Source organism: Triticum aestivum, chromosome 4B (assembly GCF_018294505.1).
Source record: "Triticum aestivum cultivar Chinese Spring chromosome 4B, IWGSC CS RefSeq v2.1, whole genome shotgun sequence".
Classification (NCBI taxonomy): domain Eukaryota; kingdom Viridiplantae; phylum Streptophyta; class Magnoliopsida; order Poales; family Poaceae; genus Triticum; species Triticum aestivum.
The window spans coordinates 583,904,512-583,919,206 of record NC_057804.1 but is presented as its reverse complement, the minus strand read 5'-3'; the positions used below and the strand labels follow the sequence as shown (position 1 = coordinate 583,919,206).

Here is a 14,695-nt window from a genome sequence, read left to right as displayed (position 1 = left end):
GCGTACGCGGGCGTCGAGTAGTTGTATGGAGGGTACTGCACACCGGTGAAGGCGGGCGAGGGCGTGCGCTGGGTCGGGTGTCCATGGGGGAAAGTGACGTTTGGGTTGAACCCACCGTGCGCGTCCCCGTCGGCGTAGCCCGACGAAGATGATCCCCATGGCTGTGGCGACGGAGACCCGACGCCTTGCTGGCCCCAGGGCGCGTACTGCGCGTGGTTGCCGGGTGGATTCATCATCCCCGCGCGAGTCACCTCGGCCTCGGCTTGGTCCGCCGAAGCGGCAGCCGCAGCCGCGCGTGCCGCGTTGTCACGGGCCTTCTTGGCGAGGGCCCTGTTCCGCCGGTCGGCGGTGACGGCCTCCCGGCGCTACACTTCCACCCTCCAATCGGCGTTTGTCATGCCCAATGGCTTGGACGGCGGCGCCCTCGGCTTCCTCTGCTCTGGCTGGGCGACGGAGGCGGTCGCGGTTGCCACGGCACGGGGGACGACGTACTTCTTCGGTGGCATGGCGGCCGGCTGGGAGGCGAGCGGGAGGGAGATTGGCGGGAGGGAAGGAGAAAATGGGAGGGAAGTGGGGAAAAGCGGGAAGAAACGGCGGGAAGAGGCGCTCGACTCGCCGACAGGACAGACCCACGCGTCCTTTTCGCTTGTGCCGGCGCCCCAGGCGCTCCCCAGGGAGTCGGGTTCTGCCTGGGTCCGCCGGCATCAGTTTCGGTCTGAGCCGGCAAAAAACGGGATTTTGGAGGGCGACTGGGCCGTTTTTTCGGCGCCGGCATGACAAAAACGTCCGGGAAGGGCCTGTTGGGAGCGCGGCTGGAGATGCTCTTACGTACGTTTATAGAAATTCTTATTAGCGATATTATTGTAGCTAGCTGCGGTCGAGTACATTAACCCAGAACCACGTAAGTACTCTACGCTTGCCCATTGACGCGGTCGAGTAAATGTAGTTACTGTTGCTTGTAGTCCTCCTTGTTGTATGGAGCGAAGAGCTCGGAGATCCAGTTGGTCTTGCGGTGCGTGGCGGAGCTCAGGTCGGCGCACATGCCGTCGCTGTCGTGGATGCTGTAGGTGGAGATGCAGTGCCGGCGGTAGAACCGCGTGGTGCGACGCATGGCGTCGGCCTCGCCGGCGACGTGCCTCATCATGGCCTGCACGGTAGGCAGCTCGAACCGCCCCTCCAGCAGCCCCGCCAGCCATCGGCACCGCAGCTCCGACGTGTGCAGGTTCGATGCGCTCTCCACGAACCCCACGAATGCCATGTTCGGGATCAGCGGGTGGATCGTGCCGCTGCACAAACACATCAGTCATCAGGCACTGGGTACATGCACGTGTAACTAATGATAAACATGCTACTCCCTCGGTTCCAATAACGTATGACTAAGAGGGTGTTTGTTTCCAGGACTTATTGATTTAGGGACTTAAAAAAGTCCCTATAAGTTCCATCTAAACCAAATAGAAGGGACTTATAAGGACTTGAAGTGGGCATTTATGACTTATGAAATAAGACTCTCAAGAGAGTCTTATAAGGACTTATAGTTGTAATATGTTCTTATAGGGACTTATAAGTTTCATGAACCAAACAGGTAGAGACTTTTTAGGGACTTGAGACTTATAAGTTGGGACTAAAAAAGTCATAGGACTTATGAACCAAACAGGGCCTAATGTAGTGCCAAAAAACATCTTTTATTATGAGATGGATGGAGTACTATACACGTACTGGTAGAGGGGCATCATGGAGGACTCGTCGACGAGGAGGCCGCGGAAGGGCTTAGGGAGGACCTCGCGGAGCTTGTCCGTGCTCTCGAAGCCGGTGGCGAGGAAGACGAGGTCGGCCTCCACCCCGGTGCCGTCTTCGAGGACGACGCCGATCTCCGAGAGCCACCACCCGTCGGGGGCCCTCTTGAAGCGCACCAGGCCGTGGTCAGCCATGTCGAAGAAGCCCTCCGGGAGGAAGGCCAGTTGGCAGCTGGCGTAGTCCTCGACAAAGGGGTGGTCCGGCGTCAGACCGTACTTGCCCAGCGGCAGCTTCCACAACAGGTACGACTCGATGAACTTCGACACCCCTGCCCGCTGCACCACCAAGATTCATCCATGCATGCATGGTTGCTGCTGTCATGAGAAATTTGTGCATGCATGGTTTGTGCAATAAGTAATGTTCTTCACGGCTGCGAATTATGACGTACACATACATACCAGTGGGCTCATGAGGCGGCAGAGGAGGGATCTGAAGAAGCTCTGGTTGGGCCGCTCGTAGAAGAGCTGGGAGAAACGTGTCGAGTAAAACAGGAAGAATGGCAAGCCCCAGATGGCGTATGACGGCACCATCCAGTGCAGGGTCCGCACCAGCATCGTGCACGCCTGCCCGCCGTCACCTTCAAACAAAGAAAACAAGGTTTTGCTATTCACTTTTGCTAAGTCTCAGTCGATTGAAACTTCGTTATGTCTCAGTCGATACTATCTTTTTTTGATTTTGCATGGGGATCATACAAAAAATATTTTCTGTTTTTCTTTTTCTTCTTGCATACTATATCACTTGACTGAGACTTGGTTAAGTCTCAGTCGACTCAGACCTAGGGTGTGCTATGTATCAGCTACCTGAAATTTTATCTCGCATGCAGTCACCTTCCTCCTTCCCCCTTTTCTTCCTTCACACGGGACCTGTCTAGAGAAGTCGCCGGAGAAGACAACCCCACTATCTATTATTAGGGGTGGGGGGAAGCCATGGGGGTGCAGGAGAGCGCCGGGGTTTTTCTCTATTGTGGCGAGGCCTAGAGGGATGGCCAGGGCAGAGAGGCTGTGCGCGGTAGCGCTGGCCGGCCCGGGTGATGGAGGCTGACAGTTAGGGCGAGGCAGGCCGACGGTGTCAAGAAGAGAGGGAGGTAGAATATGAACAATGCGTGTTCTATTTTTGATTGTTTGATGAAGACCTAAGGGCTCTGGTTGGAAGTGACTGATGGACTTTTATTTTCAGGCACCTAACTTATAGTTGGTCCCAACAAAAAAAGCAAAGCAAACTTAATCGGTTAATCGACCGATCCATGTTTTAGGAGATGAGTAAAGTGCATTTTCATCCCTCAACTTATCAAGAAATGTGGTTTTTGTCCCTGAATTTTTTTAGTGCAACCTCCCAACTCTCAAGTCTTTGACAGTGACCTTCCTTGGTCAAACGTGATTTTAACTTGATGTGGCACAGTGTTGGCCACATCTTAGTGCAACCTTCCTGTCCCAACACTTAATATCGAATAGTGGATTCCTCGACCAAAACCTGGTTTACTCTTAGGAGAATTTGGACAAAATTTACTCGTAGGAGAATTGTCATAAGTTGAGGGATAACAAAATGCACTTCCTCTTAGGAGAATTTGGACACAGTAGAAGCTAGCTAACTATGGGAGTATGCTTTTACGCACCTTGGTTTGCCTGAACACATTCGTTGGCTAGATCGATAGCGCTCTTCTTGTACCCAACCACCACAACCTTCTTTCCTCTCATCAGCTCAACGGTCTCCTCCTTGCTCAGCTTGCAGTAGTCCAGCGAGTGCATCACCGTCCCCTTGAACACCTCCGGCCCCTTTCCCGGCGGGAACACCGGCATCCGCGGCACGTCGCCGTACTTCCCCGTGCACATCACCACGAACTCGAACTTGTAATACTGCACATTCCCGTGGCAAAATATGCTCGTGAGGTGATTGAATTTATCAGAAGTCGGTGCAAAGTATGTAAAAGCAATCATGCATGACAAGAATACAAAGTAGAGGAACTTGTGCCTGAACAGTGCCGGAGCCGCCGGTGGCGACGCCGACCTCCCACGTGGGCTTGCCCTGGAGCGGAGCCTTGCCGGTGCCGCTCCACCGCTCGGTGAACCCGGCCTCGGCGCCGCCAAGGAACTTGATGTCCACCACTTTGGACCCGAACGAGATGTAGCGCCAGAGATCGAACTCGTCGGCGTAGCCCTCGAGGTAGTCGACGACCTCGGTGTGGGTCGGGAACGCCGGGTCGTCACGGTTGCCCCATGAGTAGTCGGAGAACTCGTAGTTCGCGCGTGGCGTCTGGAGCCGCGTGGTGCGGTACACGCAGTGTTTCCACACCCCGCCCACGGACGGCGTCGCCTCGAACACCACGGGGTCGTAGGCCGCCATCTGCTTGGCGGCCGCGAGCCCGCTGATCCCGCTGCCGATGATGGCCACACGGGACACCGTGGGCACGGCCTCCCTCGTGGCCCGTGCTGCTTTCACTTGCGCCATGGCCGTGGACGACGCGAGGTGATGGATGGAGCTCTGGCTGTGTGTGATGAACTTGTGATCGATTGATGTGTGTGCAAGAGAGAACTGCTTGTTGGTGTCGATAAGAAGAAGGCTTGAGCGTATTTATAGGGATCTTGCTTTGCATAAAGGAAGTAGGCCCATGCATAGCATGCATGCGGACGGCACAAGGAAAGTGCTGCTACACCGTGACAAAAATTAGAGTCCCAACGCAAAGTCACGATCACACCTTCGCTAGACCAGGGGTGTACAGACTCATGGATACCATGCAGCGGCATCTACTGGTTGAAGGATGCGGCGCCTTGCTCACTGCCCACGCCATAGGAATCTGCATGAGACGAGGCATTCACGTGAGGTACTAGTAGTATTTCTCTCCATTGCATGCATGCGGGCACTCGGCACTCGACGTAGTCCCGGCTTAGGGTAGAGTGCCAAAGCGCTCAGGAATCAGCACAAAAAGGGAAGACTTGTGTGAGATCTTATATTAGGTGAGATCAATGAGATTGATTTTTTTGAAAGAAAAATGTTCAAACATTCTTAAAAAAAATTTGTAGACACACATCAATGTTTTGATCTACAACCTCAAAAAATGCAGCTCCTAATTCGACCTAGTTTTCCTTTTTGGTAGAGTTGTCGATATACATTTATCAACGGGGACGCGGCGCTGTCAAGGTATTCCTGCTTTGGCGGCTTGGTGCCATGGCCTTCAAAATCTTGACAACGTTATAGTGCAACAAGGTAACTACTCTCTCCGTCACAGTTTACATGGCGTGCTAGAAAAATCTCGGGGACCAAGATGGTTAGTGATTGGAATACTGAAAATAGCATTGGTTGTTAATTACGACGCCTAATTAATGGAGAAATTAATGCACGGTGTGCCTCACAACCAATAAATGAGTAGTCCTAGCGCATGCAGTGATGGAGGAAAAGGACCGCATTATGAGGATACAGACCTGGGGTAGGGTCATAGGCCTGACCTATACGTCCTACCCAAGGTCACTACCCTGGAAGATGAAAAGGACCAAGAGACAACATGAGAGCGCCAGTCGAATACGTCGAGTGCAATCCACTCGACGACCATGTCACTCGGAGGTACTCCTCCCTATCGTCACTCGACCATACAGAGAGTCACTCGACCTATCGAAGACCAGGAGTCAGAAGGGACCACAACGGTCGGACGTTCACTCCGTAGTCTTTATAAGCATTAACAACACTTAAGGCTGGCGTTACCAGTAACACCCCTTACTTTATGTACATTAAGCCCCTTGTAATGGAGGTGGGCGGGGGTCCTGGCGCACTCTATATAAGCCACCCCCTCCTCTGGGACAAGGGTTCGAACCCCCCTGTAATATCACACACATAATCCAATCGACCGCCTCCGGGCACCGAGACGTAGGGCTGTTACTTCCACTGTGAAGGGTCTGAACTCGTAAACCTCGTGTGTACACCTTCACCAGCTGAGATCTTGCCTCTCCATACCCACCCTGCCTCCTTCCCTCTTCTCCCTCGAGGCCCATGTAGGCCCAATAACCCCCCGGGGGGGTTCCGGTAACCTCCCGATGCTCCGGTAAAATGCCGATTTCACCCGGAACGATTCCGATGTCCAAATATAGGCTTCCAATATATCAATCTTTATGTCTCGACCATTTCAAGACTTCTCATTACGTCCGTGATCACATCCTGGACTCCGAACAAACTTCGGTACATCAAAACTTATAAACTCATAATAAAACTATCATCGTAACGTTAAGCGTGCGGACCCTATGGGTTCGAGAACTATGTAGACATGACCTAGAACTATTCTCGGTCAATAACCAATAGCGGAACCTGGATGCTCATATTGGTTCCTACATATTCTACGAAGATCTTTATCGGTCAAACCGCATAACAACATACGTTGTTCCCTTTGTCATCGGTATGTTACTTGCCCGAGATTTGATCGTCGGTATCCAATACCTAGTTCAATCTCGTTACCGGCAAGTCTCTTTACTCGTTCCGTAATGCATCATCCCGTAACCAACTCATTTGGTCACATTGCTTGCAAGGCTTATAGTGATGTGCATTACCGAGAGGGCCCAGAGATACCTCTCCGACAATCGGAGTGACAAAACCTAATCTCGAAATACGCCAACTCAACATGTACCTTCGGAGACACCTGTAGTACTCCTTTATAATCACCCAGTTACGTTGTGACGTTTGGTAGTACCCAAAGTGTTCCTCCGGTAAACGGGAGTTGCATAATTCTCATAGTTACAGGAACATGTATAAGTCATGAAGAAAGCAATAGCAATATACTAAACGATCAAGTGCTAGGCTAACGGAATGGGTCATGTCAATCACATCATTATCCTAATGATGTGATCCCATTAATCAAATGACAACACATGTCTATGGTTAGGAAACATAACCATCTTTGATTAACGAGCAAGTCTAGTAGAGGCATACTAGTGACTATATGTTTGTCTATGTATTCACACATGTATCATGTTTCCGGTTAATACAATTCTAGCATGAATAATAAACATTTATCATGATATGAGGAAATAAATAATAACTTTATTATTGCCTCTAGGGCATATTTCCTTCAGTCTCCCACTTGCACTAGAGTCAATAATCTAGATTACATAGTAATGATTCTAACACCCATTGAGTCTTGGTGCTGATCATGTTTTGCTCGTGAGAGTGGCTTAGTCAACGGGTCTGCAACATTCAGATCCGTATGTATCTTGCAAATCTCTATGTCTCCCACTTGGACTTGGTCCCGAATGGAATTGAAGCGTCTCTTGATGTGCTTGGTCCTCTTGTGAAATATGGATTCCTTTGCCAAGGCAATTGCACCAGTATTGTCACAGAAGATTTTCATTGGTCCCGATGCACTAGGTATGACACCTAGATCGGAAATGAACTCCTTCATCCAGACTCCTTCATTTGCTGCTTCCAAAGCAGCTATATACTCCACTTCACATGTAGATCCCGCCACGATGCTTTGTTTAGAACTGCACCAACTTACAGCTCCACCGTTTAATAAAAACACGTATCCGGTTTGCGATTTAGAATCGTCCGGATCAGTGTCAAAGCTTGCATCGACGTAACCATTTACGACTAGCTCTTTGTCACCTCCATATACGAGAAACATATCCTTAGTCCTTTTCAGGTATTTCAGGATGTTCTTGACCGCTGTCCAGTGATCCACTCCTGGATTACTTTGGTACCTTCCTGCCAAGCTTATTGCTAAGCATACGTCAGGTCTGGTACACAGCATTGCATACATGATAGAGCCTATGGCTGAAGCATAGGGAACATCTTTCATTTTCTCTCTATCTTCTGATGTGGTCGGGCATTGAGTTTGACTCAACTTCACACCTTGTAGTACGGGCAAGAACCCTTTCTTTGCCTGATCCATTTTGAACTTTTTCAAAATTTTATCAAGGTATGTGCTTTGTGAAAGTCCTATTAAGCGTCTTGATCTATCTCTATAGATCTTGATGCCCAATATATAAGCAGCTTCACCGAGGTCTTTCATTGAAAAACTTTTATTCAAGTATTCCTTTATGCTATCCAGAAATTCTATATCATTTCCAATTAATAATATGTCATCTACATATAATATCAGAAATGCTACAGAGCTCCCACTCACTTTCTTGTAAATACAGGCTTCTCCAAAAGTCTGTATAAAACCATATGCTTTGATCACACTATCAAAGCGTTTATTCCAACTCCGAGATGCTTGCACCAGTCCATAAATAGAACGCTGGAGCTTGCACACTTTGTTAGCACCTTTTGGATCTACAAAACCTTCTGGCTGCATCATATACAACTCTTCTTCCAGAAATCCATTCAAGAATGCAGTTTTGACATCCATTTGCCAAATTTCATAATTATGAAATGCAGCAATAGCTAACATGATTCGGACAGACTTAAGCATCGCTACGGGTGAGAAAGTCTCATCATAGTCAACCCCTTGAACTTGTCGAAAACCTTTCGCAACAAGTCGAGCTTTATAGACAATTATATTTCCATCAGTGTCAATCTTCTTCTTAAAAATCCATTTATTCTCAATGGCTTGCCGATCATCGAGCAAGTCAACCAAAGTCCATACTTTGTTTTCATACATGGATCCCATCTCAGATTTCATGGCCTCTAGCCATTTTGCAGAATCTGGGCTCATCATCGCTTCCTCATAGTTCATAGGTTCATCATGGTCAAGCAACATGACTTCCAGAATTGGATTACCGTACCACTCTGGTGCGGATCTTATTCTGGTAGACCTACGAGGTTCAGTAGAAACTTGATCTGAAGTTTCATGATCAATATCATTAGCTTCCTCACTAATTGGAGTAGTTGTCACAGGAACCGGTTCTTGTGATGAACTACTTTCCAATAAGGGAGTAGATACAGTTATCTCATCAAGTTCTACTTTCCTCCCACTCACTTTTTTCGAGAGAAACTCCTTCTCTAGAAAGGATCCGATTTTAGCAACGAAAATCTTGCCCTCAGATCTGTGATAGAAGGTGTACCCAATAGTCTCTTTTGGGTATCCTACGAAGACACATTTCTCCGATTTGGGTTCGAGCTTATCTGGTTGAAGTTTCTTCACATAAGCATCGCAGCCCCAAACTTTAAGAAATGACAACTTTGGTTTCTTGCCAAACCATAGTTCATAAGGCGTCGTCTTAACGGATTTTGATGGTGCCCTATTTAACGTGAATGCGGCCGTCTCTAAAGCATAACCACAAAACGATAGCGGTAAATCAGTAAAAGACATCATAGATCGCACCATATCTAGTAAAGTACGATTACGACGTTCGGACACACCATTTCATTGTGGTGTTCCAGGTGGCGTGAGTTGCGAAACTATTCCGTGTTGTTTCAAGTGTAGACCAAACTCGTAACTCAAATATTCTCCTCCACGATCAGATCGTAGAAATTTTATTTTCCTGTTACGATGATTTTCTACTTCACTCTGAAATTCTTTGAACTTTTCAAATGTTTCAGACTTGTGTTTCATCAAGTAGATATACCCATATCTGCTCAAATCATCTGTGAAGGTGATAAAATAACGAGATCCGCCGCGAGCCTCAACATTCATTGGACCACAAACATCAGTATGTATGATTTCCAACAAGTCAGTTGCTCGCTCCATAGTTCCGGAGAACGGCGTTTTAGTCATCTTGCCCATGAGGCACGGTTCGCAAGTACCAAGTGATTCATAATCAAGTGATTCCAAAATCCCATCAGTATGGAGTTTCTTCATGCGCTTTACACCGATATGACCTAAACGGCAGTGCCACAAATAAGTTGCACTATCATTATTAACTCTGCATCTTTTGGTTTCAACACTATGAATATGTGTATCACTGCTATCGAGATTTAATAAAAATAGACCACTCTTCAAGGGTGCATGACCATAAAAGATATTACTCATATAAATAGAACAACCATTATTCTCTGATTTAAATGAATAACCGTCTCGCATCAAACAAGATCCAGATATAATGTTCATGCTTAACGCTGGCACCAAATAACAATTATTTAGGTCTAAATCTAATCCCGATGGTAGATGTAGAGGTAGCGTGCCGACCGCGATCACATCGACTTTGGAACCATTTCCCACGCGCATCGTCACCTCGTCCTTAGCCAATCTTCGCTTAATCCGTAGTCCCTGTTTCGAGTTGCAAATATTAGCAACAGAACCAGTATCAAATACCCAGGTGCTACTGCGAGCATTAGTAAGGTACACATCAATAACATGTATATCACATATACCTTTGTTCACTTTGCCATCCTTCTTATCCGCCAAATACTTGGGGCAGTTCCGCTTCCAGTGTCCAGTCTGCTTGCAGTAGAAGCACTCAGTTTCAGGCTTAGGTCCAGGCTTGGGTTTCTTCTCTTGAGCAGCAACTTGCTTGCTGTTCTTTTTGAAGTTCCCCTTCTTCTTCCCTTTGCCCTTTTTCTTGAAACTGGTGGTTTTGTTAACCATCAACACTTGATGCTCCTTCTTGATTTCTACCTCCGCGGCTTTTAGCATTGCGAAGAGCTCGGGAATAGTCTTGTTCATCCCTTGCATATTATAGTTCATCACGAAGCTCTTGTAGCTTGGTGGCAGTGATTGAAGAATTCTGTCAATGACACTATCATCAGGAAGATTAACTCCCAGTTGAATCAAGTGATTATTATACCCAGACATTTTGAGTATGTGTTCACTGACAGAACTATTCTCTTCCATCTTGCAGCTGTAGAACTTATTGGAGACTTCATATCTCTCAATCCGGGCATTTGCTTGAAATATTAACTTCAACTCCTGGAACATCTCATATGCCCCATGACGTTCAAAACGTCGTTGAAGACCCGGTTCTAAGCCGTAAAGCATGGCACACTGAACTATCGAGTAGTCATCAGCTTTGCTCTGCCAGACGTTCTTAACATCGTCAGTTGCATCAGCAGCAGGCCTGGCACCCAGCGGTGCTTCCAGGACGTAACTTTTCTGTGCAGCAATGAGGATAATCCTCAGGTTACGGACCCAGTCCGTGTAATTGCTACCATCATCTTTCAACTTTGCTTTCTCAAGGAACGCATTAAAATTTAACGGAACAACAACAACACGAGCCATCTATCTACAAACAAACATAGACAAGCAAAATACTATCAGGTACTAAGTTTCATGATAAATTTAAGTTCAATTAATCATATTACTTAAGAACTCCCACTTAGACAGACATCTCTCTAGTCATCTAAGTGATCACGTGATCCAAATCAACTAAACCATGTCCGATCATCACGTGAGATGGAGTAGTTTCAATGGTGAACATCACTATGTTGATCATATCTACTATATGATTCATGCTCGACCTTTCGGTCTCCGTGTTCCGAGGCCATATCTGTATATGCTAGGCTCGTCAAGTATGACCTGAGTATTCCGCGTGTGCAACTGTTTTGCACCCGTTGTATTTGAACGTAGAGCCTATCACACCCGATCACGTGGTGTCTCAGCACGAAGAACTTTCGCAACGGTGCATACTCAGGGAGAACACTTCTTGATTTTTAGTGAGAGATCATCTTAAAATGCTACCGTCAATCAAAGCAAGATAAGATGCATAAAGGATAAACATCACATGCAATCAATATAAGTGATATGATATGGCCATCATCATCTTGTGCTTGTGATCTCCATCTTCGAAGCACCGTCGTGATCACCATCGTCACCGGCGCGACACCTTGATCTTCATCGTAGCATCATTGTCGTTATGCCATCTATTGCTTCTACGACTATCGCTACCGCTTAGAGATAAAGTAAAGCAATTACAGGGCGTTTGCATTTCATACAATAAAGCGACAACCATATGGCTCCTGCCAGTTGCCGATAACTTCGGTTACAAAACATGATCATCTCATACAATAAAATAAAGCATCACGTCTTGACCATATCACATCACAACATGCCCTGCAAAAACAAGTTAGACGTCCTCTACTTTGTTGTTGCAAATTTTACGTGGCTGCTATGGGCTTTAGCAAGAACCGTTCTTACCTACGCATAAAAACCACAACGATAGTTCGTCAAGTTGGTACTGTTTTAACCTTCGCAAGTACCGGGCGTAGCCACACTCGATTCAGCTAAAGTGAGAGAGACAGACACCCGCCAGCCACCTTTAAGCACGAGTGCTCGCAACGGTGAAACCAGTCTCGCGTAAGCGTACGCGTAATGTCGGTCCGGGCCGCTTCATCTCACAATACCGCTGAACCAAAGTATGACATGCTGGTAAGCAGTATGACTTGTATCGCCCACAACTCACTTGTGTTCTACTCGTGCATATAACATCAACGCATAAAACTTGGCTCGGATGCCACTGTTGGGGAACGTAGTAATTTCAAAAAATTTCCTACGCACACGCAAGATCATGGTGATGGCATAGCAACGAGAGGGGAGAGTGTTGTCCACGTACCCTCGTGACTGTAAGCGGAAGCGTTAGCACAACGCGGTTGATGTAGTCGTACGTGTTTACGATCCAACCGATCCAAGCACCGAACGTACGGCACCTCCGAGTTCAGCACACGTTCAGCTCGATGACGATCCCCGGGCTCTGATCCAGCAAAGCTTCGGGGATGAGTTCCGTCAGCACGACGGCGTGGTGACAATGATGATGTTCTACCGGCGCAGGGCTTCGCCTAAGCTTCGCGACGATATGACTGAGGTGGAATATGGTGGAGGGGGGCACCGCACACGGCTATGGAACGATCCGTGGATCAACTTGTGTGTCTATGGGTGCCCCCCCGCCCCCGTATATAAAGGAGCCAGGGGGGAAGGAGGCGGCCGGCCAAGGAGGGCGCGCCAAGGGGGGGAGTCCTACTCCCACCGGGAGTAGGACTCCCTTCTTTCCTAGTTGGAATAGGAGAAGGGGGGAAAGAGGAGGAAGAGGGGAAGGAAAGGGGGGCGCCGCCCCCCTTCCCTTGTCCTATTCGGACTAGGAAGGGGAGGGGCGCGCGGCCCCCTCCTGCCTCCTTCCCTCTTCTCCCTCGAGGCCCATGTAGGCCCAATAACCTCCCGGGGGGGTTCCGGTAACCTCCAGGTGCTCCGGTAAAATGCCGATTTCACCCGGAACGATTCCAAATGTCCAAATATAGGCTTCCAATATATCAATCTTTATGTCTCGACCATTTCAAGACTCCTCGTTACGTCCGTGATCACATCCGGGACTCCGAACAAACTTCGGTACATCAAAACTTATAAACTCATAATAAAACTGTCATCGTAACGTTAAGCGTGCGGACCCTACGGGTTCGAGAACTATGTAGACATGACCTAGAACTATTCTCGGTCAATAACCAATAGCGGAACCTGGATGCTCATATTGGTTCCTACATATTCTACGAAGATCTTTATCGGTCAAACCGCATAACAACATACGTTGTTCCCTTTGTCATCGGTATGTTACTTGCCCGAGATTTGATCGTCGGTATCCAATACCTAGTTCAATCTCGTTACCGGCAAGTCTCTTTACTCGTTCCGCAATGCATCATCCCGTAACCAACTCATTTGGTCACATTGCTTGCAAGGCTTATAGTGATGTGCATTACCGAGAGGGCCCAGAGATACCTCTCCGACAATCGGAGTGACAAAACCTAATCTCGAAATACGCCAACTCAACATGTACCTTCGGAGACACCTGTAGTACTCCTTTATAATCACCCAGTTACGTTGTGACGTTTGGTAGTACCCAAAGTGTTCCTCCGGTAAACGGGAGTTGCATAATTCTCATAGTTACAGGAACATGTATAAGTCATGAAGAAAGCAATAGCAATATACTAAACGATCAAGTGCTAGGCTAACGGAATGGGTCATGTCAATCACATCATTCTCCTAATGATGTGATCCCATTAATCAAATGACAACACATGTCTATGGTTAGGAAACATAACCATCTTTGATTAACGAGCTAGTCTAGTAGAGGCATACTAGTGACTATATGTTTGTCTATGTATTCACACATGTATCATGTTTCCGGTTAATACAATTCTAGCATGAATAATAAACATTTATCATGATATGAGGAAATAAATAATAACTTTATTATTGCCTCTAGGGCATATTTCCTTCAGGTACTGCCCACCTCGGGTGCCCGCCGAACCGCTTTTTTGCTCTATAAATACCACAATATTCCAGAAACCCTAGGGGAGGCGATGAAATATTGATCCAGCCGCCGCAGAGTCCAGAACCACCAGATCCAATCTAGACACCGTCATGGAGGGGTTCACCACTTCCATTGGTGCCTCTCCTATGATGCGGGAGTAGTTCTTTGTAGACCTATGAGTCCGTAGTTAGTAGCTAGATGGCTTCCTCTCTCTCCTCTCTCTCTCGATTATCAATACAATGGTCTCTTGGAGATCCATATGATGTAAGTCTTTTGGCGGTGCGTTTGTTGGGATCCGGTGAACTTTGAGTTTATGATCAGATCTATGTTTTTACCCATGAAAGTTATTTGAGTCTTCTTTGATCTCTTATATGCATGATTGCTTATACCTTCGTATTTCTTCTCCGATATTTGGGTTTTGTTTGGCCAACTTGATCTATTTATCTTGCAATGGGAAGATGTGCTTTGTAGTGGGTTCGATCTTACGGTGCTTGATCCCAGTGACAGAAGGGGAACCGACATGTATGTATCGTTGCTACTAAGGATAACAAGACGAGATCTATATCTCCGCATAGATAAACGGATCTCGTCTACATCATGTCATCGTTCTTATTGCATTATTCCGTTTTCTCATGAACTTAATACACTAGATGCATGCTGGATAGCGGTCGATGTGTGGAGTAATAGTAGTAGATGCAGGCAGGAGTCGATCTACTAATCTTGGATGTGATGCCTATATAATGATCATTACCTGGATATCGTCATGATTATTTGAAGTTCTATCAATTGCCCAACAGTAATTGTTTTCCCAC

At 47.2% G+C, this 14,695-nt stretch overlaps 1 protein-coding gene across 1 annotated transcript; it reads right to left on the bottom strand.

The window, feature by feature from the left end:
* Positions 1–727: 727 nt before the first annotated feature.
* On the bottom strand, positions 728–4,322 carry LOC123089283 (probable flavin-containing monooxygenase 1). The gene is made up of 5 exons (XM_044511001.1): positions 3,763–4,322; positions 3,407–3,647; positions 2,193–2,371; positions 1,717–2,069; positions 728–1,286 (listed from the first exon to the last, which is right to left on the bottom strand). The coding sequence occupies exons 1-5, from the start codon at positions 4,237–4,239 to the stop codon at positions 947–949; spliced, it is 1,590 nt and encodes a 529-aa protein (XP_044366936.1). The 5' UTR covers positions 4,240–4,322; the 3' UTR covers positions 728–946.
* Positions 4,323–14,695: the final 10,373 nt, after the last annotated feature.

Bases quoted from the DNA above. Each gene is read 5' to 3' on its own strand.
- LOC123089283 (XM_044511001.1), bottom strand. From the start codon at position 4,239: ATGGCGCAAGTGAAAGCAGCACGGGCCACGAGGGAGGCCGTGCCCACG. The intron at 3,648-3,762 runs GCACAAGTTCCT...GGGAATGTGCAG, and splicing joins GCGGCTCCGGCACTGTTCAG to TATTACAAGTTCGAGTTCGT. The intron at 2,070-2,192 runs GTATGTATGTGT...TTGGTGGTGCAG, and splicing joins GCCGCCTCATGAGCCCACTG to CGGGCAGGGGTGTCGAAGTT.